General features: G+C 39.7%; 2 protein-coding genes across 3 annotated transcripts in view; both read left to right on the top strand.

Annotated features, from left to right (window-relative positions):
* Positions 1 to 5,593, top strand: part of LOC109524328 (thiosulfate sulfurtransferase/rhodanese-like domain-containing protein 2) — a 23,111-nt gene extending 17,518 nt beyond the window's left edge. The window contains 7 exon segments of the mRNA XM_019884115.1: positions 332 to 621; positions 694 to 802; positions 1,595 to 1,714; positions 2,011 to 2,139; positions 2,141 to 2,155; positions 3,703 to 3,841; positions 3,906 to 5,593. Of these exon segments, the coding sequence (XP_019739674.1) occupies positions 332 to 621; positions 694 to 802; positions 1,595 to 1,714; positions 2,011 to 2,139; positions 2,141 to 2,155; positions 3,703 to 3,841; positions 3,906 to 4,129 (1,026 nt within the window). The 3' untranslated portion in view covers positions 4,130 to 5,593.
* Positions 5,594 to 6,248: 655 nt separating this feature from the next.
* Positions 6,249 to 27,361, top strand: part of fgfrl1a (fibroblast growth factor receptor like 1a) — a 45,143-nt gene continuing 24,030 nt past the window's right edge. The window contains exons 1-3 of one of the 2 annotated variants that reach the window (XM_019884051.1): positions 6,249 to 6,536; positions 8,030 to 8,118; positions 25,249 to 25,521. In XM_019884051.1, the coding sequence (XP_019739610.1) occupies positions 8,055 to 8,118; positions 25,249 to 25,521 (337 nt within the window). In that variant the 5' untranslated portion in view covers positions 6,249 to 6,536; positions 8,030 to 8,054. Of the gene's footprint in view, positions 6,537 to 8,029; positions 8,139 to 25,248; positions 25,522 to 27,361 lie in introns of those variants that run through there. The other variant, XM_019884052.1, reaches the window with a different exon arrangement.

Genomic DNA, 27,361 nt, shown 5'->3' with positions numbered 1-27,361 from the left:
TTTTAATGCGGCTTTCAATAGCAGCCTATCGGCCTAATTTTGCGGGATCGGAACATAACAGTCATTTTTTGCTTTTACTGGGTCGATCATTATTGGTTCGATAAATATTGATAAATATTGTGCATTCCTGATTTCAAATTCATCATCCAGCATTACCGAGAGAAATAAAGGATTTCATTTTGAAAAAAAAAAGCACCGGAAGTGTGCATGTATTTTTACATGCAGCACAGACTCTGTAACTTCCTCGAACAACCCAAGTGATTCTTGAAGTGCAAACTGCGAATAGCTGGATACATTGTAAATCACGAAAAAGCTAATGTTTCTTTTTCAGTCCTTCGCTGCCTTTGTGGCATCCAAGCAGGAAGCAAGTCTCGAGGTGGTGGGCAGTCCATCCTGGTGCTGCTGTGGCTGTGTGGTTGCTGAGCAAGCTGCTATTCACCAACACGTCGCCAGACTGCATGGCAGTGAAATTCAACAGCTGGCACGAGCCCAGTACAATCACTCGCTTAACAAAGGCCAAGAAGAAAAAGACAACGCCAAACCACACAATGAAAGCTCGTCCATGGAGGTCACTGCGTGGATGCCAGACATAAGTCACATTCCCGAGGAGCAGCTCGAGAAGTAGCCACATTTTCAGTTATTTTATCAGCAACTTATGTCTGAATTTAATTCCATGCTTTTTCTTCTGTTCAGAGGCCCCGGCAAAGTTCTGCTTTACTATCGCTACTGCCACGTGGAGGAGCCGCATATTGTCTGCGCTTGGCAGAGAGCTTTATGCCAGCGCCTGCATCTAACTGGCAAGGTACGCAGCTATCCTGACTAAAAGGTAAATGCAATGGTGGGAAGCTGAAGTGGATTTTCAGGTATCAATATTTTACTTGAGGATATTTATTTTATTATTATTATATTATTATTTACATTTTGTCAAGTTACTAAAATTTGTGTTGTGTAAAATCAACGGTAAAAATTGATTATTGCGTATCGTGGTGTCTTGAGATATGAGTGACTCGATTTATTCGCATTTTGAGATATGCGCTGTTGTTCGGACAATTTTCTTGCTTTGACTTGTGAGCGCAGACTTCAGGTACAAGTGCTCTCGAGTGGCAATGAACTCTACTTGAACCACTTAATCATAAGCTGCCCTGAAGCAATGCATTGAACACAAACGGTGCAGCAAAACACATACAAAGACAGACAAAATAACATTACTCACAGTCATATGGTCTTTATCCTCTGCGAAGAACGACAAATAGTAATGCCGTTGATGAGCTGATACTTACTTATCAATAAACATTGTATCTGTCTGTCTGTCTGTCTACTTTCCCTGGTGGCTATTGCGGGCACACCAGTTCTGATGTATGAGCATAGTCACGGAATTAATTAAACTGAATTAATCTCATGGCACCACTGTACTTAAGTACCTATCAGAGTCGATACTTTTTTATGCTTACCGAGGTAAATGAGTTAAATTAGTCCTTCTTCGAATAGTGTTTTTTTTCTTCAAGTTTATGAACTTTTATTTAAGTCTAGCATGCAAGTTGTTTTCCATCTCTGCTGAAATATTCCCTCGAACCGAACGAATGTTGTTCTTTAGGTGAGGGTGGCCACAGAGGGCATCAACGGAACAGTGGGGGGCACCTGTGTCGCCACTGAGGTTTATGTGGACGCAATGTGCTCGCATCCTCTTTTCCAGATGGAAAAAGAGGATTTTAAGGTATGGTATTAAGCCAAAAACAACATCAAACATACACACATGGTCTGTTATGCTGTCCTGTCTGCTGCCTAAATGGAAATCAGCTGTCTGGAAGTTGATACCGCATGAAATCCTTAACTGAATCGAAAGTTAATTGTGAAAAGTTCATCGAATCGAATCTGTTTCTATTTTGGAAATCCGAAACAGTACCCCAAATTGCTCTAAAATTTCTCTCTATAGGATGAAAATTGACCAAGTACTTCTTTGGTTAATGAACTACCTTCTCTGTGTGTGTGCGTGTGTTTCCCCGTGATCAGACAAGTGATGGCGGTCCTGAGTGTTTCACCGAGCTGAAGGTGGGTGTCTTTGAGGAAATCGTCCCGATCGGATTAGACCCTGACGTCCTCTCCTACCACCTGGCAGGTACCGCTAATGTGATGCCAGGTTGACCTCCGCTCTAAAGTGAGCTATTTATTTTCTTCTGTTTTTATTTGTAATTATGGAGTGTCACGAGTCTGCATGGGCCAGTTTGTTGGTTTACTGTGGTTTTAAAAAGTCAAGATTTCATTTACAGCTAAAATTGTCAGACATGGAAATTGTATTTTCTTTTTTGAGGGGACTCCAAAGCAGACAATGTCCCATTATGATTGGCTGCTTGCAAAGACTACTAAACAAGCCATCTCTTTTCAGTTAATTGTGAGAGGCTTTTCACTTTTTTTTTCTCCTCACCAATTTAATATGGCATATATCTCAGGGCACCAAATATTCAATTTTTCTGTTTAAAAATAAAATAGCTTAATGTTCAGGAGAAAAATGCAATTATTCACCCAAATATTTTATAAAAGGAGATTTTAGGGCTGAAATTTTAGTACCGGTCCATGATACCGCGGTATTTTTTTCACAGTTATTATACTGTCAAAATCTAATCTCGACCTTTGCCTTGTCGTCAGTGAACTGACGAGGTTGTCATCCAACTGTTGTTCTACCATTGGGCCGCATCAGCTCTGATTCAGTTCCACATAATACATTCAGATCTGATTCAGCTTTAAATTTAAATTTAAATATTTTTGAAATATTGTTAATTGATTTACTATACTACAAATTATTTTATAATTTTTATGATTATGATCCACATTATAATTTTCGCTGATTTTTATATCATCGTTTTAGCATGGTCAGGCACTTCAAAACTCATCAAGCAGGGTTATTTGTTATATTGGTGTTGGATTTATTTATTCAAATGTGCTTTCTTAGTTTTTAAATAGATTTTTTTTATATTTCTCCTATTAATGTTCATGTATTTCTTTGCTATATCTAGTCAAAAGCATGTACGGTAGTTAAAAATGTCAAAAAGATTACATTTTACATTTATTGTATACTAATCAAATGTTTTCAACTTTTCAATGTATTTTTCTTTTAGATTACGTATTGTATATATTATTTATTATTCAAATGTAAAAATTTTTTTGTCATTTATTATATTGAGAGTTTTTAAAGGATAGATGGATGGATATGCACTTCAAAACTCATCAAGCAGGGTTATTTGTTATATTGGTGTTAGATTTATTTATTCAAACGTGCTTTCTTTGTTTTTAAATAATTTTTTTTTATATTTCTCCTATTAATGTTCATGTATTTCTTTGCTATATCTAGTCAAAAGCATGTACGGTAGTTAAAAAGGTAAAAAAGATTACATTTTACTTTTATTGTATACTAATCAAATGTTTTCAACTTTTCAATGTATTTTTCTTTTAGATTACGTATTGTGTATATTATTTATTATTCAAATGTAATTTTTTTTCGTCATTTATTATATTGAGAGTTTTGAAAGGATAGATGGATGGATAATTTATATGTATTATTTTAAATGTTTCTGTGAAAGTCATCAAACAAGTTCTTTGTTGTGCATATGTAGCATAATAGTGGCTCATAGGGACTAAACTTTGTTCCAAGGGAGCAACAAAAAAAAAAAAAACGTTCTTTTTAAGATTTTTGTATCCCATATGCAGAACGTGTGCAAAGAAGTTTACCAGCTGAAAGGTGGAATCCACAAATACTTGGAACGCTTCCCTGATGGCTTTTACCGCGGGAAGCTCTTTGTTTTCGACGAACGCTATGCCATCTCCTCCAATGACGACGTCATCGCTGGTGAGACCCCCGCCCCCCATGCTTCTGTTGCACTTTAGGCCTTTTAACGTGAATCGGTCTTTAGGTTGCAGGTACTGCGGACGCCCCTGGGATCGCTACCAGCTGTGCACTACGCGCTTCTGCTGCCAGCTGGTGCTGTCCTGTCCCACTTGTCGCTCTGAGGGGCACACTGCCTGCTGCCCCGGCTGCCTCACTGGCAGCACGGGGCGCAAAGAGGGGTGCGAGTGTACCGAAGGACGTCCCAGGATCCCTCAGGATGTGAATAATGATGGCAAGCCACTTCATTAGGTACACTAGGTTAAAGACAACACTTTTGGCACGTTTTTTTTTTTTTTTGCCCTCTTCTACAGCCACATGAGGTGACCAGGGTATTTGGAATAAGTCTCGTGTGATGCAGTACACTGCAAACCACAACAACAAATGCATTGTTACAGTCCATACAGGGTGCAAAAACTTCATTACTGTGTTTAAGTTGATATTTCAGGTATCTGTACTTGGCTTGAATATTTATTTTGCGGACAACTTTTCGCTTTTACTCTACTTTTAAAAACAGATATCTATACTCTCTACTTCTTACTTTATCAAAATTGTCTGATAATTTTTAATTTCTGCCGATAATAATACAATGCAAGTAAAGGGTTAAAGGCAACCGCATGATGCAACAGATTCAGAGAAGCAAAATATTCCCCATTCATGGCCATATTGAAATAGCTGTTTTTGAAACGCCTCAGGTTCAACCACAACACAATATGAGGCATTTATGACGAAGTGGAATCGCAGACACAAGAGGCGAGACACTATTCAGGTATAGAGAGAGAAAACGTGAAGCTTTAGGTAGGTTTTAGTTGCTTTTGCTGTTGCTGTTCGAGTTGTTCATGAACACGGTTGTGAAATAAGTAATGAAATAAATGCATGCTTTAACCAATTGCTGCATGACTTCATGTGGGAGTGTAAATACATGTATAATAAAGATAATCTCACAGGGGCAGAAAAATGCATACCAGTAGATTTATTCAAGGAACGTTTGATTATTTAAAGTGGATTATGCACGCTCGGTTCCACTAAATTAAATTGCACAATTGTGATGAAACTGTAATGAAGAAATAAGAAAATATACACTTGAAAAGATGGATTAAAAAAATTCGATAAAATACCGGTATATCAAATTTATAATCAATCTAATTTGATGTTACTGTTTAATATTTTAAAATATTAGTATTAAGTACAGTATTGACAATAATTGTGATATTTTTTTAAATTTAATATTCACTGGCAATTTTAATTTCAGTCATCGAGTATTATAGAGCAGCAAGTGTTACTGATACCACTTTGAAATTTATCCAGTTGGGATCTCAAAAGAAATCGAACATCGGCCCAAAGAATGATTTTTTTGTTTGTTTGTTTGTTTGTTTTTTTGTACTTTTACTTTTACTCAATTAATACTTCTATTTAAGTACAGAGGAAAACTACAGAAGCAGAGCATTTTTTAAATCTTTGCAAGACAATATTACCTTACAGTTGAGTGGGCATGTGTACCGAATGAAGTGGACTGTGAGCCTTACATGGCTGGAAAAGGGCTTTTAGTTGAAAATGTTTGTTCTCTTTGGTGTATTTTACCAATAATGATTAATTTTGGATGAAAAATTGGGCTTTTCTTTTCAGGTTAAATGTATCTCTGGGTGCTTAGTACACTTTGTAAGAGTGAAAATAAATAAATAAAAGCTGGTGAATGCTGATTCACTATTCAATGTTTGTCCTGTTTCAAAGCCTGTTTGGTATGAGGAGAAATAAAGCAAAAATCCCAGGTAGGTGGGGGGGAAAAAGAAGAGAATAACTACTTTTGATTAATGTCATTGTCATGTGCTTTTTATGTAACCGGGTAAAATCTATTGGAAGTGGATTCTTGCGAGAAAAACAATTTATTGTGCAGACATTTTTAAGAGGTATTTGGGACGAACTCCGTTCTGTGTGTAGTAATGATTTACGACGGACAGATGGCAGTATTTGCCCGCCAATCCTGTTCACAAGCGCTTGGAAGCAGCCTTCTTATTGTCGAATTGTTCCCTCGTTAAAAATGTAAAAGTCCAGCCTCTGTTTTATTATTAGTTGTCTTAAATAAGCGGTAAAAGTGTGACAATTGTGGCTCCTTTGTTTAATAACATTAACATGAATACATGTAGTCGTATTAGTACTTATAAAACTTATATGCAGATCAAAATGTTTGAAATTTTTTTAGGTGATATTTGAAAGTCTATTCACTGCATTTCGTCTTTATTTCGCAAAGATGTGCTCCAAATTTGTCCTCGACGCGCCCGCTCTCTGATTGGTCAGGGCGTTGATTGGCCTTGCCTCTGGTTGGCTGAAAGTTCCGTGCGTGGGCGGGGACGCTTAGTCCAAAGCAGAACTCTTCTGCCTGCGGCTCAAAGTTTGAGGACGCCAATGCACCCCGGGCGCTTATTTTTTTAAAACGTAATATCCCCTCCCCTTGCCATTCTGACTTATTAACATAGCATTTTATATTTGTAATCTACAACTCGTCGCTCCTCCCGATAGTCGACATACTTCCATGCAAGAGACGCATCAAACAGAGGGGATAAGCCGTTGACGTCATTATTCTTTTTGGTAATTTTTTTTTTTGTGCTGGAGGATTAGCTAATTTAATCATTCAGTGGCTGGTGGACATATTTTTTAAAAAGTAAGTGACATTATACATACAGTTAATGCGCGTGTCACGTGTTAATATTCTGCATGCGTGTAAAAACGTAACTGTCAAACAGGTGGCCCATTTATGAAATCTGATTACAATCTGTATTAAACCATAACATCTGCATGTTTCTCCATAAATTCACGTCGAAGTCCAGCCGTGTTGTTTTTTTAATGGGGAAATGTGAAGAGTAGAAACATTGAAACTACAAAAATAGGATTTTCTTCACATTACTTATTAGTTGGTCTCATTACAAATTGACATGCCAGCATATCATCAAGACGAAATGACACAAGTGTCTTAAAAAAACGACTTTTTATGTCCCACTTTTGCTGATAGACTTTCACCCATGTTGTGTCACTAACATCACTTTGATAGAACGACTTTCCTTTCAAAGCTGTCACATTTACGATATGTTGCATTACTTGTTGCTGTCTAGGTCCTAAATATTAATAAGAGTAAATTGCACAAGACGATGAAAATTGAATTTTTATATGTGATTTATGACCGATGTGGCAGATTGTCCACTAAATACAGTATTCAATGAGCAGAAATAAAACCACTCTCCTTAAAGTGTATCCACGTAATTTTTATAAAGTAGTCAGATAAAAAGCCAAACCACGGGAAAAAGAGACACACTCTTTCCCTGGACAGGTGGACATAATAAATCCCACTATAAATAATAAATGTTATAGTCGTAGGATACCTCAGTTGTGTTTTGACAGGTTTATTTACCTGCCATCCCCTCAAATCCATATGATTTGTTCTAAAACCTTGAGAATTGCCTGGAGATCTGTCCTCTGACCTTCCTCTTCCTTTATTTTCAAACTTCTTTGTCCGCCAAGAAGTTTTGGGACCGAACTGAAATGACAAACAGTTTGAGGGGGAATAAGCAGAAAAGTTGCCATATATGTTCGAAGAATGCAGACATATAGTAAGAGGAAAAATTGCAGTGCAAGAGAACAGTACAATACAATGTGAATAAAATCACAATATTGTGCTATGAAGTCATACCAAAACGAGAAGACTAAAGTTGTTTACTATGAAAAAGAAAATAATAATACGAGGAGCATAACGTTTAGTAACATTACACAGTAAATTTGGAAAACAAGAAAAACAAGTTTTAATGTTTTCAGAACACAAGAAGGAGGACAGATTATCAAACGCACCACCCAGCTCATGATGCAGCCAAATGCGACTGAACTGGTGAAAGACCAGAAAAATTTAGTCAGCAACTCACACCAGCACACCAGGAATTTGACCCCTGTACATACAATCAAATTGGTGCAACGAAAAAAAAACAGCGACTTATGTTGTTTGTTCTTGTCAGGAAACTCTGTATTATTCTTAATTAAACCACAAGCATGTTTGAAACAGAATAAAGGATTGGTTCATTAAAGTGCACGTTTTTAAAATAGTTGCAAATACCTGATAGTTCTCAACAAGTCATGGTTTATTAACAACAAGAATTATTTTTCTTATAGGCTGTAGATCTGTAAAACTTCTGCAATGATGCCAGTGTTGTTCCACCTGCTGCTGCTGGAGTCCATCTTGATGTGCAGCATGGCTAGAGGTCAGTCACGTTCAGAAAAGGTGGAAAGTTTTCCAATACTTTTTCCTCTTATTTCATCACTACTGTAGACGTGACTCTCCGTGTGTGGTCTTCTTAGCTGAATGGTGGGTGGGCCGGGTGTTTGCCGCAAAGATGCTACAGCGGTGGTTCTCAAACCGGAGGTGGCTGGATGCCCTCGGATTGCGCACCATCACCAAGGGGTCTACAAAATAATTAACAATAAATTCTTAGTTATGTCGTATCATTTTGCCAAATTAGCTGGTAAGCTAATGAACCAAACCAACTAGGTAGCTGGCGACCTCAAAATAAACATGAACATGGGCATTATGAACAAGTTTTAATGATTGATTCAGTAAATGGCAGAGAAGAAACACAAACTCTGTAGTAATGTGTGTTTCAATGGTTATGGCTCCAGTAAATGGCCAGCTATGTTGTCAGTCAAACTTATCAACAATAAACTCTGTAGTAATGTGTGTTTCAATGGTTATGGCGCCAGTAAATAAGATACTGCTTCAATAAGTAATAAAACACAGACAATGAGAATTATGTTCATACTGTGCACAAAATCAATAATTTAGCTCGCCAAGAACATAAATTCTCCTGCTGGTAATTTGTGCCTTCAAGGAGCCCGGACTGGCCACGTGTGGAGATTTATGTTGACTGGGCGGATGAAAGTCTGTCGAGGTGATTCAAAGCAAAATAACCCATCTGCAGAATCAATTCCAGATATAAATAACTCGTAATGGATTGTTCAACATTTCATAACACAGCGGTTGAGTAGATCAAACAACACATCATGAAATGATCGATTTCGACTCAGCTCAAAAATAACTCAAATTGGGTCGGTAAAACATACTTCAACAACTCACTTGGCTCGATAAAACATGACAGCATTTTTTTAGTACTACCTACCACCCTACACTCTCAAATACCGACTAACTCCCCCTGTACCTACCTACTAGATATGTGAACAAAATAAATCATTGACATTCAGGGGTACACATGGTCGTTATTATAATACAATGATTTTTGTTTAATTTTGATGAGAGAGAGGGAGAGAAAGAGAGAGAGTAGGAGAGAGGAAGGACGGATAGATGGACAGATAGATATAGATATATTTTTTTATTTAGTCAGCCTGGAAATGTTGTGTAATTAATATGTCTGACTGCATTTTAACTATGTGATGCACTTTGTGAGTCCTCTATTTGAAAAGTGCTTTTTAAATAATATTTGTACTTAGCTACAGTGTTTACTTATATTGAAGTGGCATTAGGATCGAAAAAGTTTCTCCCCTGATTATTGGACCCAAAAAGGTGAGAACCCCTCAGGAAAACAACAAACAAGGGCGCCTCCGTGCAGACGACCCAACACTAACCATCGGGCGGAAGCCACTAAGCTTGTGCCGCTGGTGATTTTTCTCGCCACAACAAAGGGATATTCAGCCAGGCGGCGTTCAGCCAGGCGGCGTGCAGCCACCGGAATAAAAGTAAACACGGGGGTCATGGATGAGTAGAGCAGATTAGGCTGTTTGAGATGTTTGCTGATTATTTCCTCCCCCTTCTCGAAAGACAGGCAGGAAGTGACGCTGGAAGTCAGGAAGGATGAGGGAGAGCGGGAGAACACAAACAAGATGGCCAAAAGACCAGGAAAGCCCCTTTAACACTCAGCCGGATTGTTCTCCAGTTTGTAAGGGAATGAGCCGGCTTCCGATATAGTACTGTACTGGGTTTTTCCTGGCTCAAATTAAGGTGGCACCATATTCTGATCAGAAAAAAAAAAAACACACACACATTTTCTGAGGATTATTTACAGGCTTTTATTGTTCTTTAGCAAATGTCGTTTTCCTAAATCATATAGTATATACCCCGCGACCCATGTGAGGATAAAGCGGATCAGAAAATGGATGGATGGATGGATGGATATCGTATATACAGGAACGATGTGGGCAGACGCGTTATCCACGAGGTTACCCTGTTTCTGTGGGGCAGGCTGCAGAAGATTTATTATCATGTGTTGAGCTGAAAATGGAACTGGAAAGCATACTGTGTACAATAAATCCCCTTCCATAACAGGTTACGTTCCAGAACAACCCGCAAACAATGAAATGTCGGGATGTCCCTTCGCTAAGATTACATTCGGTACAGAATGCGAAAACGCAGAAATGATCAGCAAGGTGAGCAGCGTGCTGTGATGCTGCATTCCAGGCAAATGAGAAGTCGGATTTATCCCACTTTGAAATCTACCAGTTGTGACTGCAACACATTCCAGGCAAATGCAGAAAACAAAGATGGCTGATCATGATAAATCGATTTTAAACACATTTTGACCTTCATTAAACCTGCCTTCATAATTTGCCTTCTTCATATAAATCAAGGAATATCTACTAAGCAATTCAAACATTTCGCCGAATAACTTCATGCAAGGAAATAGCGGCATATCTTCACGCAGTCAATACAAATCTCGTTTACATATGTCGAATAACCACATTTAGTAATCATAAATATAGATAGATAAAAAGGGCAGCACAGTGATCGACTGGTTAGCTCGCACATTCATCTCACAGTGCAAAGGTCCAGAGTTCAATTCCGGGCCCCGGCCTTCCTCTGTGGAGTTTGCATGTCCTCACCGTGCCTGCGTGGGTTTTCTCCAAGTCCTCCGACTTCCTTCCACATTCCAAAAAAATGCATGGCAGGTTAATGAAACATTCTAAATCCGGCGTGTCAAATTAATTTTTGTCTCGGGCCACTTTGGGGTTACGTCTTCCCTCAGATGGCCGTTAAAAGAGTGAAACCGAATAAATGTTGAACCATCTCATCGTATTATTACTTGTAAACAATAAATTGATGGATTTCTACTTTTGAAATCATTCAATCAACTATTTGTTTGTTGTTTGTTCAATTGCTGTTCAAATGAGTGTAAACAGGGTACCAAAGTTATTGCAAAATTTCAACATTATTTATTACAAGTGACAATTTGACATTTCGGTACAGAGCCGGAAAGTCAATAGACATCTTGCTTTGAATGTGAATATTTGTCAGCGATAGCAAAAGGGCTCGGTTTTAAGGAGTCAAAATTGTGTCGCAGACATTTGGACCGCAGCTGGAGAGGTCCGAAGGGCCAACATTTGCTTTTTACATTAGCTCTTAACGAGAGCAACTCTGCCTCCTTTTGAAGTTGGCTGCCGTTTTGCTGCTACACGTTAGTTTCACACACTTCCATACGGACATGCAGCAGAACCTTTGAAGTTGAACTCTACTGACAGTTTTTGGGAGGATTAATATGTCAACTAGTTGAACTAGCATTAGCTGTTGTATGTTTTACACATATCCTTAAAAAAAAATGTCAAGACACTTCTTCTTTTTCACTCCTGTGGACCCCCGCCTAGGAACCCCAATTTGAGAACTTTTGGCTCAAGCTTGCTGGTGAAATCAAGACCTGTCCCAATACTTTTGTCCATAATCAGGGCTCCCACTCATTTCTTGAAATTATTTTCCAGGGCTTTTCCAGGATTCTTCCCGGACTTTTCCAGGACAATTTCATTGGCTACTGTATGAGTCAATTTATCACAACATACAGTCATAAATTCCACCCACAAAATTTGGACAAGTGGTATTTCCTATTTTTTGTAATTGGACCTTATATTTTGTACATTTACCCAGATTGCTTTAGTGTTACTAAATGCCATACCAAATTGGCTCCAAAAAACTAACAAATGGCCCACTCACAACTGCAAATCAAATCTCATCGCTCACCCCAAAATGAGCCGTTGGAAACGACTCGATCGTGAATGTCTCAACACTAATATAAGGTCTCACCTGGATGTTGACATTTAAATGACGATGGAATACAGATGATCGCCTGCTGATAAGTTGGAAAGAGGCCAAAGCCCATGCTTGCACTCAAGGCACTGCCACGTCCAGGTTGACTAGCTCAGGGGCGTAACGCTAGCTTAAAACTAACTGAAAAGTCGAACCTTTGTTCTCCGTGCACATACAGTTTTCATCCAGCCGAATTCCCAATCAAATTTTTATCATTCATATACAGTATTTTGTGTTTGTGCTCTCGGCAATGGGGCAAGTATAAAATACTCAGTGAAATGTGGTCCAGTAAAACTAACTGTTACCTGTCGCTATCTCGAATCCGGCATCATGGGCGCTGCAACTGTACTGAAACCAAAGACGTACAGTATTTCGTCTCAGAGCACACAGCCAAAAGTAATGACTCACCCACTACAGCTCTCTGTCACTCAACAGAGGAGACAGAGAGAGGGTAGAAAAACCTCACACTTGAGATACACCGTTACGGCAACAGTCTTGAAGTCAGCAATTTTAGCACTTTGGAAACAAAGAAATCCTTACTTGGATCTGAAAAGTTGGTCAATCTCGCAACAAAGTCTTCTGGGGACACCAGGCAGCACAACTGTTCTAAGGGATTATGCACTTTGATTGGTGTGTGTGTGTGTGTGTGTGTGTGTGTGTGTGTGTGTGTGTGTGTGTGTGTGTGTGTGTGTGTGTGAGAGATCACAGCACAGGCCTCTCTCTCCCTGCGCTGGACAACACACACTTGAGCAAAAATAGCCTGACAAGTCTAAACTGAGTGTCAGTAATTCTGTGTTGTTAGCGTGTGGTTTTGACATGGCATGTTGCAACGATACCACTGCCACACAATTGTTTTTGCAAACAAAGCCAAACCAATACCCCATTCAGAGTATGCTCCTATATATGTGTATACTATATATGTGTTCGTTAATTGATTGATTAGTCATGAGGTTGTTTGGTTGCACTTATTATTATAAAACGCCCCCACAACATTTTAAATAGAAAAAAATGTGCAAATCTAGGCTGTGTTCGTCTGTAAGCCACAGGTGTCCACGCATTAACATGGAATGTTTATGAAGAAAGATGTTTTTTTGTTCATGTGAAATGGTTAATTGGTTGATCTGATAATTAAATCATTTGTGAGTTGGTGAAATTCTTTACTTGTTTGTTTGGTTAATTAATTGGTTGTTTTGTCCTTTTGTTATTGGTTGTTCATGTGGTTTGTTTTTAGTTACTCCTTGTTGGCTGATTTGCTACTTTGTTATTTTTAGTGACTTGGTTGGTTAGTTGGTTGAATGGTTGGTTGGTTGGTTGATGTCGGTCTGTTGGTTAATCATTTAGTTTGTTGGTCACGTTTTCTACCAAGTGCTCAGGTCTTTTTTTTTTTTTTTTGCTTTCCGGAAATCTAAAATGTCAACCATAAGGTCTGTAATCCAACCCAATCGATTCACTTGTTGATTAAGGGCTGTGTTCCATTACTTTTGTCTCTTCTCGTCTTTTTGTGTGGGTGTGTTTGTAGCCCTGGCAGTCACTCTGCAGTCCGGATGCATTCCCGTAAAGACCAAACCTCAAGTCAAATATAAGATGTGGCCGACAGAATTAGAAGCTGTCTGTCATTGTTGTGGCACAGCATGGCTGACGTGCTAACCTCCCTCACCATCTTAGCCTCCCCCCCACACACACAAAATTTCCCCTCCCTTCACCCTCACCGCCTCAATGCCAGCTGCTGATGTGGAATCCACACCACGGGGGGAATGTGAGAGTACTGTGAGAGATGTGGGGGTGGGTCTATGCTGGTGGGTCCGCAGAGACCACAGCTCTCAAGGCGCCGTATCAAGCCACCAAATTTTTTTTTTTTTTTTGGTCGCCTCATCATTCAGTTGATAGAATTCCTTTCCCGTGCCGAGTCGCATTACTTTGGTTGATGGGTCAACCATTGCAATCATTGCAAAAGTCCAAATTTCAATCTAAGTGCAAGATTTTAGACCCATGAAACGTATTTGTGAACTGAAGCCAAAATGCAGGCCAAACGCCTTGCTAGAAGGCAGTGGAACTACAAAGGAAACTATGGATAATATCAAAAAGTTCCAATATAATACATTAAGAGAAGTGCATGTTCATCTCATATGATTATGGAGCATAGTATAGAGTAGTTTTATGTGCAAGGAATCTGTACTTGGTAACCTCAGCCAAATTGGATGCCACATGTCTCACTAAGGTGATTAGAACCAAGTGATTCTTCCCAGCCAATCAATAAAGTAAGGCAATAATAGCATTGTTAAAAATAAATAAATAAATAAACATTAGTTGGTTGGGTAGTTACTGGTTCGTTTCCTACTTGATGGTTTGGTTAGGTTCTTGCTTGGTTCCTTGGTGGGCTAAGTAGTATAAGTTGATTGGTTTGTTGGTTGATTGCTCGTTTCATTGTCGAATGGTTTGTTAGTTTTTTTGTCACATAGGAGGTTGTTATGTAGTTGCTTGGTTGGTTTGTTACTCGGTCCGTTATGTAGTTGGTTTTGTTACATGGCGGAGTAGTAACTTGCTTGGTTTGTTTGCTACTTGGCTGTTTGTTTAGTTTTTTTTTTTTTTTGTTTGTTTTTGTTTTTTTATGTGTGGTTACTTATTTGGTTTGTTACTTGACTGGTTGTGAGTTACTTGGTTGATTGGTTGTCTTGTTACATGGTAGAGTCATTGCTTATCTGGTTGGTTGGTGTGTTACTTCAGTGAGATAGTTTGTTGGTTGATCTGGTAATTGGGATGGGTAGTTAGTTTTTTTTTGCGTGGCTGATGAATTGCTTGTTTGGTTTGTTAGTTGGATGTTTGGTTGGTTGATTGCTTGTTGGTTGATTGTTATTTGGTTGATTTTCTATTACATGGTTGTTTGGTTTGTTAAATGGTGGCTAGGTAGTTGAGTGGTTCAGTTAGTTAGTTAGCTAGTTAGTTGAGTAGATGTGCAGCAGAATCATTGTGGGGTGATTGGTTGGTTGGTTGATTGGTTGGTTGGTTTGTTGGTTTGTTCCATGGTGCTGCAGTTACTTCATCGAGCGGTTGGGTAGCTATTCTTTTGTTTTGTTATTTGCTTGGTTGCGTAGTTTGTTGTTACTTAGTTGGCTAGTTAGCCAGATGGTTGATTTGTTCCTTCATTGACTGAATTGTTCCTCATTTGGCGGGTTGTCTCTTTGTCACATGGCTGGTTGTCAGTTGGTTGATTAGTTTCTTATTTGAGCAGATGTGCAGAAGTGGCATGCGTCTATTAGCGGTGGACATGGTGCTTAAGTTGTGTTAATGATCTCTCCATCACACATTGCTCAGCTCATTATTATGTGCTTGTGATCCCTGGGTTGTACCGGCGGCATTGTTGTCATTGCGGGACACAATGGTCCCATTCCTTATCCAGTCTTCATTCATTATTCTGTGGACATAATCTCTACAGCCACTTACGCGCATTAGCAGGCTCTTTACACCGACTTTTAGCCAGGGCAGGAGGAGAGGTGGGGGTATCAGTGGAGCTGTTCGGTCACATTATACTCTAAAAAAAGATGCTTTTATTTCATTTGGAAAGCATCTATGAAAAAAATAACAAAAAATGCTGTAACGCCATATGAATCATTTTGAGCTCAAGTGTGTGTTTGAATTTCCAGTAGCCCAGTTGAATGAATCATGCTGTTACATGAAGTAATGGACATACCATTTTAAGATGATCATCAATTCAACTATGGCATATTTTTCAGTGTGTAGTGTTACTGCCGTTCTGTTGCTCTGCACTGTATCACCAAGTTTTCACAAGAAAATCCACCAAACTTCAGATGAGTGTTTTTTGTCATTTGTAATAAAAACATTTCCATACATCCTCAACTGTTTGCATCATAATAAGGGGTATAGTTTAGAAAGCATACAGACAGATAGATATACCTGTATTAGCGTCCACTGACAAATAGAAGTGACATGATGACTGATATTCGTGTGTATTCATGAATGTGTGTGTGTGTGTGTGCGTGTGTGTGTGTGTGTGTGTGTGTGTGTGTTTGTATTTTCTGGTTGACTGGTTAGTTGGACATTCCAAGAATGCACCCAACACACACACACACACACACACACACACACACACACACACACACACACACACACACACACACACACACACACACACACACACACACACACACCATGCCCACTTCCCACATTCCTTGAAAATCCTAAGCTGTGACTAAGTGCACTTGTTGATCTGCGTGTGTCTTGTCCTAATCCGTGGCCGAGCTCCAACTTCTCAGTCTTGTCAGTGTCTTACTGAGGCTAAAAGCATCCAAACAAAAAGGAGCTCTGCCGTCTCTAAAGTGCCACATCGGATGATGGCTTCCTTTCACCTTTAACTCCCACTGTGCTCTCTGTCCCACATCTTAGACTATTGATTGTGAACCATACTGTCTGTAAAAAAAAAAAACAACAACAAAGAAAATAACTAAACAAACAGAAAAACGAGTAACTAACCAACCAGCCAACCAAGTAATAATCCAACCAGGTCACACATATCAAACAACCAACCACTCCAACTGACTAACTGACTGACTGACTAATTACTGTGCTTACATTGTCCTTTGGTACCATATATTGTGTTCGATAAGTACGACATCTCGAACCAGGAACCCAAAAGCTTTCAAGGTGTTGACTGACACACACACACACACACACACACACACACACACACACACACACACACAACACACACACACACACACACACACACACACACACACGCACACAGTTGGAGGAAGACTAAGATTTACTACTGAATCATCATCCCCACCTTTCAGGGCTCCTATTTTTTATCAGTAGTGATTAGTCATACATTTTTGTAAAGATAAATAAAAAACGCTTACATCGTCAAACTAACCCATAGTCACAATTAGCCAGGGTACAAATTACCCATTTGGTGATTTTGTTTTTAAGGTTGCAAAAACAGAAATATTATGCAAACTATTAGCAGTAATAATTTTCCCCAAGCATTCCGTCTGAACAAAGGCTCGGCTGTAGAAAAACCAAACAACAATAACGTTATTCAAAACAACTTTTGCATTTTGTTTTTCCCCTTCTGGGAATGTTATGATGACTTATGGCACAAGCATGACAAAAAAACCTCAAAAAAAATCTAACTACATCTACTTCGTTCCTTGACGCTCCTTGAACTGAGGTACAACATGACGTTTTGTGTAGTGCCACGTTGCATCAACACGTGAAGTAACATGGCAACAAAAGATAATGTGTGTTTGGATGTGTGTTTGTGTGTGGGTTTGTGTGCTAGCACTCGTGTTAATGAGTAATAGCATTTGGCTCCAGAGAAGCTGATAAACATGAGGTCGAGGACAGCAACACATACACACACACACACACACACACACACACACACACACACACACACACACACACACACACAGTTAAAAAGCATTCTAGGTGTTGGTAGTCATCAGGCATGGATGATCTCCAATTGGACACAGTTGAAGTTTGTACACAGGCGTCCGCTTGTCGTATGATGCTCTGATTGAGATTGAAAGTTGAAGGTCAGCGTGACCGCGCCAAACACATTCTTGCCTGTAAGAGTGAGTCGACACACTGACATGATGCACGAAACGGGTTCCAAATCCCGAATGCTACAACTAAGCCACAGATGGGACCACTAACATAATACTTGAGACACAGGTGGAACAAGGTGGCGCTGATTTCTAGATGCAGGTTGGATAAATTGGTACATACGCTTATGTGTCAAGACAGCTGATGGTTTGGCACGGGCGGTATGAGAAAGGCAGGCGGCGAATGTTATACTCAGGTGAAATCAGGTAGGCAAGGAGCTGATTTTCAGACATCGGCGGAAGCAACAGAAAACAGGAGCTGACTGTAGGACGAAGGTGGAATGTGGTCGTGGGTCTGATGGTTAGACACAGGCGGAAAGAGCAAAGCAAGAAACTGATGCGCGCTAACCACACTTATAAACAAACTAGTCAAAGGAGTGAATGTTTCACTCGAGCTGAACAGGGCCGCAGCAAGCTGATTGTTCAACACAGGCAAAGAAAGTTCGCCACGTAGCTGATAATTTGACACAGGTGAAACAAAGTGGAGTTGATCTTTACAGTAGATGCAGGTCGGATAAACTAGGACATGCGCTAATGTGTCCCACGGGTGGAACGAGGTCGGCGAGGAGCTGATGGTTAGACACAGGTGGAGGATTGTAGTCTTTGGTTCGACACAGGAGGCATAGACTAATAAGCAGACAGAAAATAGCAATGCGCAAACATAAACGAATAAGAAGTCAATACATAGTTTGACTGTGTGCTAAGACGTGGATGACACAGGCAAGAGACTGTCTGACGTGGCTACTCCATCCACCTTGGGAAAAATCTCACCCTCACCTCCGCTCGCCTCCAGTGTAACAAGGCAGGTGTGGCACGCTGGCACGCTACCAGCTGTGAGAGGCAGAAACAACTTTTGTTCGTGTGTGAGGTTTCGGCGATTAGGTCTGTGTGTTTGAATGTGGGTAGGATGACTGCACGCCTACACACGTACACACACACTCTTGTCCCCGAAGGCCTCATGTTAGTTGTCTCAATGGCTGTCACTCACCCAGATAATGTGTTTGTGTGGATGTGCATGCGTGTGTGTGTTTTAGGAGACAACTTAACGCGTCGCTGCCACTCAACAAAGATAATGCGCGCTTTTGTATGTGTGAGCGCGTGCTTCTGCTGTTAACAGATGCGCATCGACTGGACTTTTTATTAGGTACACCGTTGCCATCTAACGCAGATGTATGGAGCAATTCTGCCTCCCATTATTAGCTGTCAAACAAGTGTGAAACTCCAGTATAGGCTCCACGAATCTCATTTTATGACATCACCATTGCACCACTCTTTGCTTCACAGATTTTATGACAAACAAACACAATAAGTAATGTAAAGACTTCACAAATATCATGAAATAACATCATTAAGTGTCATACAAGTATCAAAAGAAGTGATGGACCTCTCGAATAAATGACTGCGTAACATTAATAATCCAAAGAAAATGCAAAAAAATGTAGTACAACTTTTTGATCTAAAATACAAAAACATTTGTGGAGAAAAAAAAGGTCAATAAAATACGATATTGAACAAATCCTCAATCTTTGAAAAACCAATAGATGAAGCAACTATTTGAAAAATACAACAGTACAAAAATCCTCATGCAACTCCTTAAGTGATATTAACTATCACACAAGCGTAGACAGAAGTTAACCTGTTTGTGTGGTACATAGGCCTCCCATTTTATGACATTATTAATTGGAAGAAAATGCAAAAATATATGACATATAAGAAACATTAAATGGGGAAAAAAACCTAAGGGGAGGAGGGAATATACATACTGTGGACATTTGCGGTTCGGCAAACAAGGATTCACTTCTTGGCGAATATGTTTCACAATTTAAAATAATATTTTAGAATATATCTATTTTTTAACCTGATGTTTTGTGAAAAAGGCTGGAGCCTGTTCCAGCTGACTTTTGGGCGAGAGGTGGGGAACTGTCAATCGCAGTCATGAGAACTCTCATACTCTGAAGTTTTGCGTGACTTCACGTTCCTGTCTGATTTTGTGGTAGTTATTGTTTTTACCCTGGCGCAAAAACACACACACACACACACACACACACACACACACACACACACACACACACACACACACACACACACACATATTAACACAAACCTCCCATCTGGTCTCCCAACCAACAACAATGTTGTGATGGACACTCCGGAACCTTGCAAGTTGGCTGTCTCTCGTCATTGTTTTAGCACAGCGAGAACATTGGCACCATTTACTATTCTATTTTTTTTCCATCTATGGCCACTTTGCTGCACACAAACATTGGGACCTGTGAGATCAGCGGAGGGACGGATCCAGAAATGTTTCAGTGGGGTGGCCACGGTGACGCAATTAAGGGGAGGCAGTCAGATGACGTAGGTATGCGCACACAAATCTTGATTCCACGGCTTGAAAGCATTTAAAAAAAAAAAAAAAAAAAACAACCTAAAATAACGACTTATGAAGCAAATTAATGTAGTAATGAAATAAGAATTCTTTTCGGAAATTATCTGCAAAACCAAAAAAAGAGTGGAACATTGTGGTTATAAAACAATTAGTCTATAGTCTCTTTTCTCCCTCGAGTGCAGATTTATTTAATAATAACAATAATATCCAGCCATCCATCCGTTATCTGAGCCACTTATCCTCAGGAGGGTTGCGGGCGTGCTGGAGCCCATTCCTGCAGTAGGCAAGGGGACACCCTGTACTGGTTGCCAGCCAATCACAGAGCACACAGAGACAAATAGCCATCCGCTCTCACATTCACACCGAGGGAAGACAAAACTATTGGACAAAAAATAACAATTGGGGAAACGTGGGACAAGTCAAATACAAAAATGAAAAAGAAAAATCTAAATATGAAAGAAATATTAGATGAAAAATACACAGGCATTAGAAAGTGTTTCCCGAAGTAAGAGGCAAATTTGTAAAATATTAGACAAAAATCCTAAAGCAAGTAAAGTATTAGAAAAAAAAACATTAATTTTTTTTTCAATGATTTAAACAATAAAATTCGTGTTTGGTGTGAATTGTATTCAACAACTTGAAGCTTTTTTTTTTTTTTTTTTAAACAGTCGGTTCACTCTTATTTCAAGGTAACACGGTATGACCGCAAATTACTACGCAGACATAGAAATAGGACCGAAGAAACACCCAAGTCAGCATGAAAAACACATAAATCTCATAGCGCCATAACATACGCATCTTCTTCACTTCCTCTAATACTCTCAAAGAGGAAAGGTTAGAAAAGTTCTTTGAAAATGTAATATCTCACTGTCTGAAAAGTTCTAGTATGCATGTGTTTACCGCGCACCGCCCCCCACAACACACACACACACACACACACACACACACACACACACACACACACACACATATTAACACAAACCTCCCATCTGGTTTCCCAACCAACAACAATGTTGTGATGGACACTCCGGAACCTTGCAAGTTGGCTGTCTCTCGTCATTGTTTTAGCACAGCGAGAACATTGGCACCATTTACTATTCTATTTTTTTTCCATCTATGGCCACTTTGCTGCACACAAACATTGGGACCTGTGAGATCAGCGGAGGGACGGATCCAGAAATGTTTCAGTGGGGTGGCCACGGTGACGCAATTAAGGGGAGGCAGTCAGATGACGTAGGTATGCGCACACAAATCTTGATTCCACGGCTTGAAAGCATTTAAAAAAAAAAAAAAAAAAAACAACCTAAAATAACGACTTATGAAGCAAATTAATGTAGTAATGAAACAAGAATTCTTTTCGGAAATTATCTGCAAAACCAAAAAAAGAGTGGAACATTGTGGTTATAAAACAATTAGTCTATAGTCTCTTTTCTCCCTCGAGTGCAGATTTATTTAATAATAATAATAATATCCAGCCATCCATCCGTTATCTGAGCCACTTATCCTCAGGAGGGTTGCGGGCGTGCTGGAGCCCATTCCTGCAGTAGGCAAGGGGACACCCTGTACTGGTTGCCAGCCAATCACAGAGCACACAGAGACAAATAGCCATCCGCTCTCACATTCACACCGAGGGAAGACAAAACTATTGGACAAAAAATAACAATTGGGGAAACGTGGGACAAGTCAAATACAAAAATGAAAAAGAAAAATCTAAATATGAAAGAAATATTAGATGAAAAATACACAGGCATTAGAAAGTGTTTCCCGAAGTAAGAGGCAAATTTGTAAAATATTAGACAAAAATCCTAAAGCAAGTAAAGTATTAGAAAAAAAAACATTAATTTTTTTTTCAATGATTTAAACAATAAAATTCGTGTTTGGTGTGAATTGTATTCAACAACTTGAAGCTTTTTTTTTTTTTTTTTTAAACAGTCGGTTCACTCTTATTTCAAGGTAACACGGTATGACCGCAAATTACTACGCAGACATAGAAATAGGACCGAAGAAACACCCAAGTCAGCATGAAAAACACATAAATCTCATAGCGCCATAACATACGCATCTTCTTCACTTCCTCTAATACTCTCAAAGAGGAAAGGTTAGAAAAGTTCTTTGAAAATGTAATATCTCACTGTCTGAAAAGTTCTAGTATGCATGTGTTTACCGCGCACCGCCCCCCACAACACACACACACACACACACACACACACATACAGATTGAAAGAGAAACTGAGATGGCATCAGTTTCCCTTGAGGAGGTTGCAGTGCTGTCCTCTCTTCTGTGACGGGAGAGGTTAACTGTCCAAAACTGAGCAGTTCACTGAGAGGTCCTGCTCTTGCGAAGCTTTCGTCTGTGTGTGTGTGTGTGTGTGTGTGTGTGTATAAATCACTCTGGAGCGATAAAGCGCTGATATATGACGCGGCCAGAGAGGGAGAGTGTGAATGAGCAGGACGAGGGGAGTAATGTAGAGGAACAGTCTCATGAGGGTCATTTCGTTTAAGGGGGGTGGGGGTGGGGGGTCGTGGGAGGTTCTGGTTAAGGCATGGGGGGGGCTGTCGGTGTGAATGAGATTTCAATCTGTTGGAAGCATGGGAAAAAATGGCAAAGGGAACGGGAGTAACATGTGGCGCACTGAAAAAAAAACAGTTCATGTGGTGACTGGAAATTAGCATTAGGTAAAGCCAATTAGCACTACGACCTCAGTGTGCCTCTTTATTGAAGCAAGCAGTTGGTTTTAGCTTTAGCCTGCTAATATGACAAGACAACAGGTATATTTTATTGTGTTATTGATTAAAAAATTATAATCTAAATATACAAGGCAAAATACCATCCATCTGTCATCCATCCATTTCCTGATCCGCTTCTTCTCACAAGGTTTGCCGGGCACGCTGGAGCCTATCAGAGCTGTCTTCTGGCAGTAGGCGGGGTACACTCTGAACTACTTGCCAGCTAATCGCAGGGCACACATAGACAAACAAGCATTCAAAGTTACAGGCAAACCGAGGGACAATTTCGAGTGTTCCATCAACATACCATGCATGTTTTTGGAACATGGGAGAAAAACGGAATACCCAGAGAAAACCCACGATGGCACGGGGAGAACATGCAAACTACACACAGGAAGGGCGAAGCCGGAATCAAACCCTGCACCTTAGCACTGTGAGGCCAAATTAGGTTTCTGTGTACTGCCTAAGAAGCTGTACTTCGAACCGGCAACCCTTTGGTCACTGTGCGACCCGGCCTACCAACTGAGCCACAGCCACCCTGCCGAGGAAATACTCTCCATTGGGATAAAATGAAAGCAAGTGACATACAACTGCTCAATACGTCATATTGTTACACACACCCAAACTCCCAGACTGAACTATTTTAGAGAGCAGTGAGAGTTTGGTGACGAGCATTCAAGCAATCTCGGTTGCTTTTTTTAGTCGGCATATTTGTCAGCGTGTTCGGCCATTGTTGGAGTCATGAGAAGACACCATCCAGCCTCCCCTGCTTCCTTCTCCTTCTCTTCCTGTCCTTTGCCCCTCTGCTGTATTTCATCTGTCTTTTTCTTTTTTTTCCAAACTCACACTCTCACTCCCTAAAATTCCACCATCATTTGGTCAGTTCTCTTTGATTTTTTTTTCTTTTTTTTTTCTTTTTGTTCAAAGCAGCTCGAAGCGATTGTCTCCAGGCTCCCCCTACAGTTAAGTACAAATGAGCTACTGACTATTAGAGTGGGGTAACTCGATTTTTCGTCATTTTGCAGGAGAGTGAGTTAAAAATTTTACAGCTGCAATAAAACCTCGGGCAATTAAATCTTGGTGATTTATATGGCAATGATTTCTTCTGGAGGCTTATTTGGACGAAAATTGTGGTTTTCCTCATATTTGCGCACTATTAGAAATATGTGGATTTTGGATTTGGGTCATATTGCTTCCACTTTTATCCACTACTTACTTTAAGTACTGTTAATCGTCTTCAGTTTCTTGGGTTGGATCCTGGTCAGAATCATCAAGGTTGCCTGACGACAGCAGCCATTACATATACACAACCAGTGGACATAAAAATTTTGCAAATGTCAGTTTTTTTGTGGTGGAAAAAAAAAACACAAGTCCACAAAAGACTGACTTTAAATTTGAAGTGAATCAATTTGCCTGGAACAGAAAAAAAAAATAATGAGAAAGTCTCTGCCACCGACTGTAGTGGATATGCAGTTACATTTTATTCTTGTATGGTTAAAAAGAAAAAAAGGAAAAAGATAAAACACTTTTTGTCTGGAAATTAATCAGTTACAGAAGTGACGGTGAAGTGCTTTAGAAGTCAAAAGTACATTGTTTATAATATATTAAATATTTAAAATATCAGTTATATATTTGCATTTGTTTCTACCATTTTGGATTTTACAATGCAGAGTTTTGAGAGCTACACAATGATAGTTCACAAAATAACATTATTATTATTATTATTATTATTATTATTATTATTATTATTATACTGCAAAGGTACTCTATTTATTTTATTTGTTAAATGTACTTCATTACTTCCATGCTTACATGAAAATGGTAAATTTGAATGAAAAAAAGCAGAGAGAATAAATCTGATTCTATCTACCTCTTTTAACAGGAAATATTTACTTTTCACATTTAAATAATGTGATACTTTCATTTTATCTATATCTATATCTTTATATTTTTTTACACATATTAAGTTTATATCACGACTGGTACCATTACTGTGAAGGGATTAAATGTAAACTGTGATATGAGTTTTAGGCCATATCGCTCAGTCCTCAGTTTCCATTTGAAGCAAAAATATGTCAAACAATATTCCACATGATCAAACATTTACTGTATATACAGTGAACATGTAAATTAGTGATAAAAATTAAAAGATTTTGAAAAAAAAACAAAATATAGGTTGTACACAGAATAACCCTTTATTTCATGTGTATTTATGTGTATATTGCTTTGTTGAACCAGTTTCAAATTCCTGAAAAGGACTTCCTCCCTAACACCGCCTCTTTAGTGTCCTTACATTATTAGTTTTTCATGTTTTGATGGCATGATGTAAATTTCTGTCACATTTGTAAATGTTCATGTATATACTGCTTTTTGCTCTGAAGATAGATATGGAGGAAAAAAAAATAGTGGCCCGAACACAAATATTGACAGGCATATACAATAAAAAATAAATAAATACAATAAAAATCAGCTATTATGCTACACGAGCACAATGAAACATAACCAAAAGTTTTTATTATGGCCATCAATCATAAGTACTAATTGCGCTGAATATCATTGATGTTTAACGTCCCAGGTCCCCCCAGAGTGTCAGAGCACGTGTCCCACCGGCAGAGCGTTCGCCTAGGCCGCACGGTCAAGCTGCCGTGCCCCGTGGAAGGCGACCCGCCACCGCTCATCATGTGGACCAAAGGCGGCCGCAACATTCACAGCGGCTGGACGCGATTCCGGGCGCTGCAGCACGCTCTGCGCATCAAAGAGGTGGAGGCGGACGACGGCGGCGCCTACGTCTGCAAGGCCACCAACGGATTCGGCAGCGTCAGCGTCAACTACACGCTCATCATCATCGGTGAGTGGAAGCGAACATGGAGATTGGGATGTGTTTATGGAATGGTTTTGAAAAATCATTTTAATTCCTGTGGCATTTCGGGTTACACAGGCTAGTTAATGAGGTTGAACTGGCATTTGAATTATGAGGGAGGGGGGGGGGGGGTCCTTGGAAAAATGTGTCCCCCATAAAGGGGCGCCTGGAAGATTATGAACCCCCGTTGTAGACAACAATGACAAGACTTTGGGTTCAACTTGTGTGGTTGTGTTGGCGGGACATTTGTGTTGCATCATGTGGTGTTGTGGGCGCATCCCAGTGGTGATGTCACCATCGAGCAGACGTCGTGTCTCGCGCCTCTAATCACAGTGTCTGAGACAGCACGCACACAAACAACCACTGTACGGCGGATATAGAAAGTATTCACACCCTTGTTCAAATGCCCTGTTTTTGTCATTTCAACTCATTTTACCTTGAAGCTTACCTTCCACGCGAATGTAATTGTGGCTGACGGTAAACGGGGGTCAGCACACGCCAGCCAGCAACCATTGAAGTGATCTGATTAACCCAAAAATCAAGTTCAGCTCTTCTAGTAGGCAATGCCACTGTGATTGGTTAATTTTGAATGTGACCAAATCCCCAGAAGAGGGTGTGAACATCTGTGCAAACATATTATTTTATTTGCTTATTTTTACATCCCCTCTCTATCAGATTTTTTTTCTTTGTTAGTTCTCAACAGCGTTATACATGTCACAGCTCACATTAAGGGTGGAATGATTTATCGCCGTTTCATTTTTTTTTACTTATCACAAAAACCTTCCATTAGAACAGGGGTGCACAGACTTTTTATATCCACGGGTTGTGTAATGCCAGTATTTCCAAACCTCTATTAAGCCAGGGCACACCTTTTTAAATGGATAAAAACAAAAACATTCATGGCTCTGCATATAGCTACACTTTGCTGGCATAGATAAGTAACGTACTGTACATTACGGAGTACATGCTAATTTACTGAACGATTCATTGAAGTTGGATATACAAGTTGGTTAGGAATCACTGATGTAAATGACGTACCGTAGCTGCAAATGGTGCGGCGCGTTCACACATGCTGTCCTGTCAGCTTTGTGTGAGTGCATGTTTGGAGGGGAAGGGTCAGGGAGTTTCGGAGGTGGGACAACAGATGCCATGTTGGACAGCCGCGCGCACAGCTGCTGTCTGTCTTGGCTGCTCGTTGGTCGTTCTCCTATGTCCTTCCGATGAAAACAAAAACTCATTTTCCTCTCTTTTGTGGAAATGCTGTTTTATCACAGTCGGAGGGAATTGATACTGATCACATCCGTAGTTGGAGTGAATCATGGTTGGAGCGAATAATATTGCGTCGTCATTGGAATTGTGATGTCTGGTAATTGGAGTGAATCGTATCGTCTTGGAGCGTTTCGCATTGTAATTGCGGCAAATGGTACGGGATTGTCATTGGAGTGAATCACATCACATCGGCATTGAAGTGAATCGTATCGTATCTGAATTGCGTCAGACTGTGAGTGGAGTGAATCGTATCGTAAAGTCATATGAGTGAGATCTGTCGTTTCGCTTTGTACCGCCGTGTGTGTCGGAGTGAATTGCATTGCATCGTCATTGGAGTGATTGTAGTAAATCATATTAGAATGAAAGTGAATCATTCGGCAGTTGTATTGCATCGCATCTTCATGGGGATTGCTTCTTTTTGCATCATAATTTGATTTTATCATACTGTGTAATTGCAGTCAATCGTGTTAGAATCATATCGTAACAGGGTGAAACGTGATTCACAGCGGACCCATGTTGTGTGGATGCTGAAGAAACAATTCTGAACATCTGGGGCACC

This window comes from Hippocampus comes, unplaced genomic scaffold, assembly GCF_001891065.2.
Source record: "Hippocampus comes isolate QL1 unplaced genomic scaffold, H_comes_QL1_v1.1 scaffold156, whole genome shotgun sequence".
In the NCBI taxonomy this organism is placed as follows: Eukaryota; Metazoa; Chordata; class Actinopteri; order Syngnathiformes; family Syngnathidae; genus Hippocampus; species Hippocampus comes.
The sequence above is the reverse complement of the archived record's forward strand: the minus strand, read 5'-3'. Positions and strand labels throughout refer to the sequence as shown.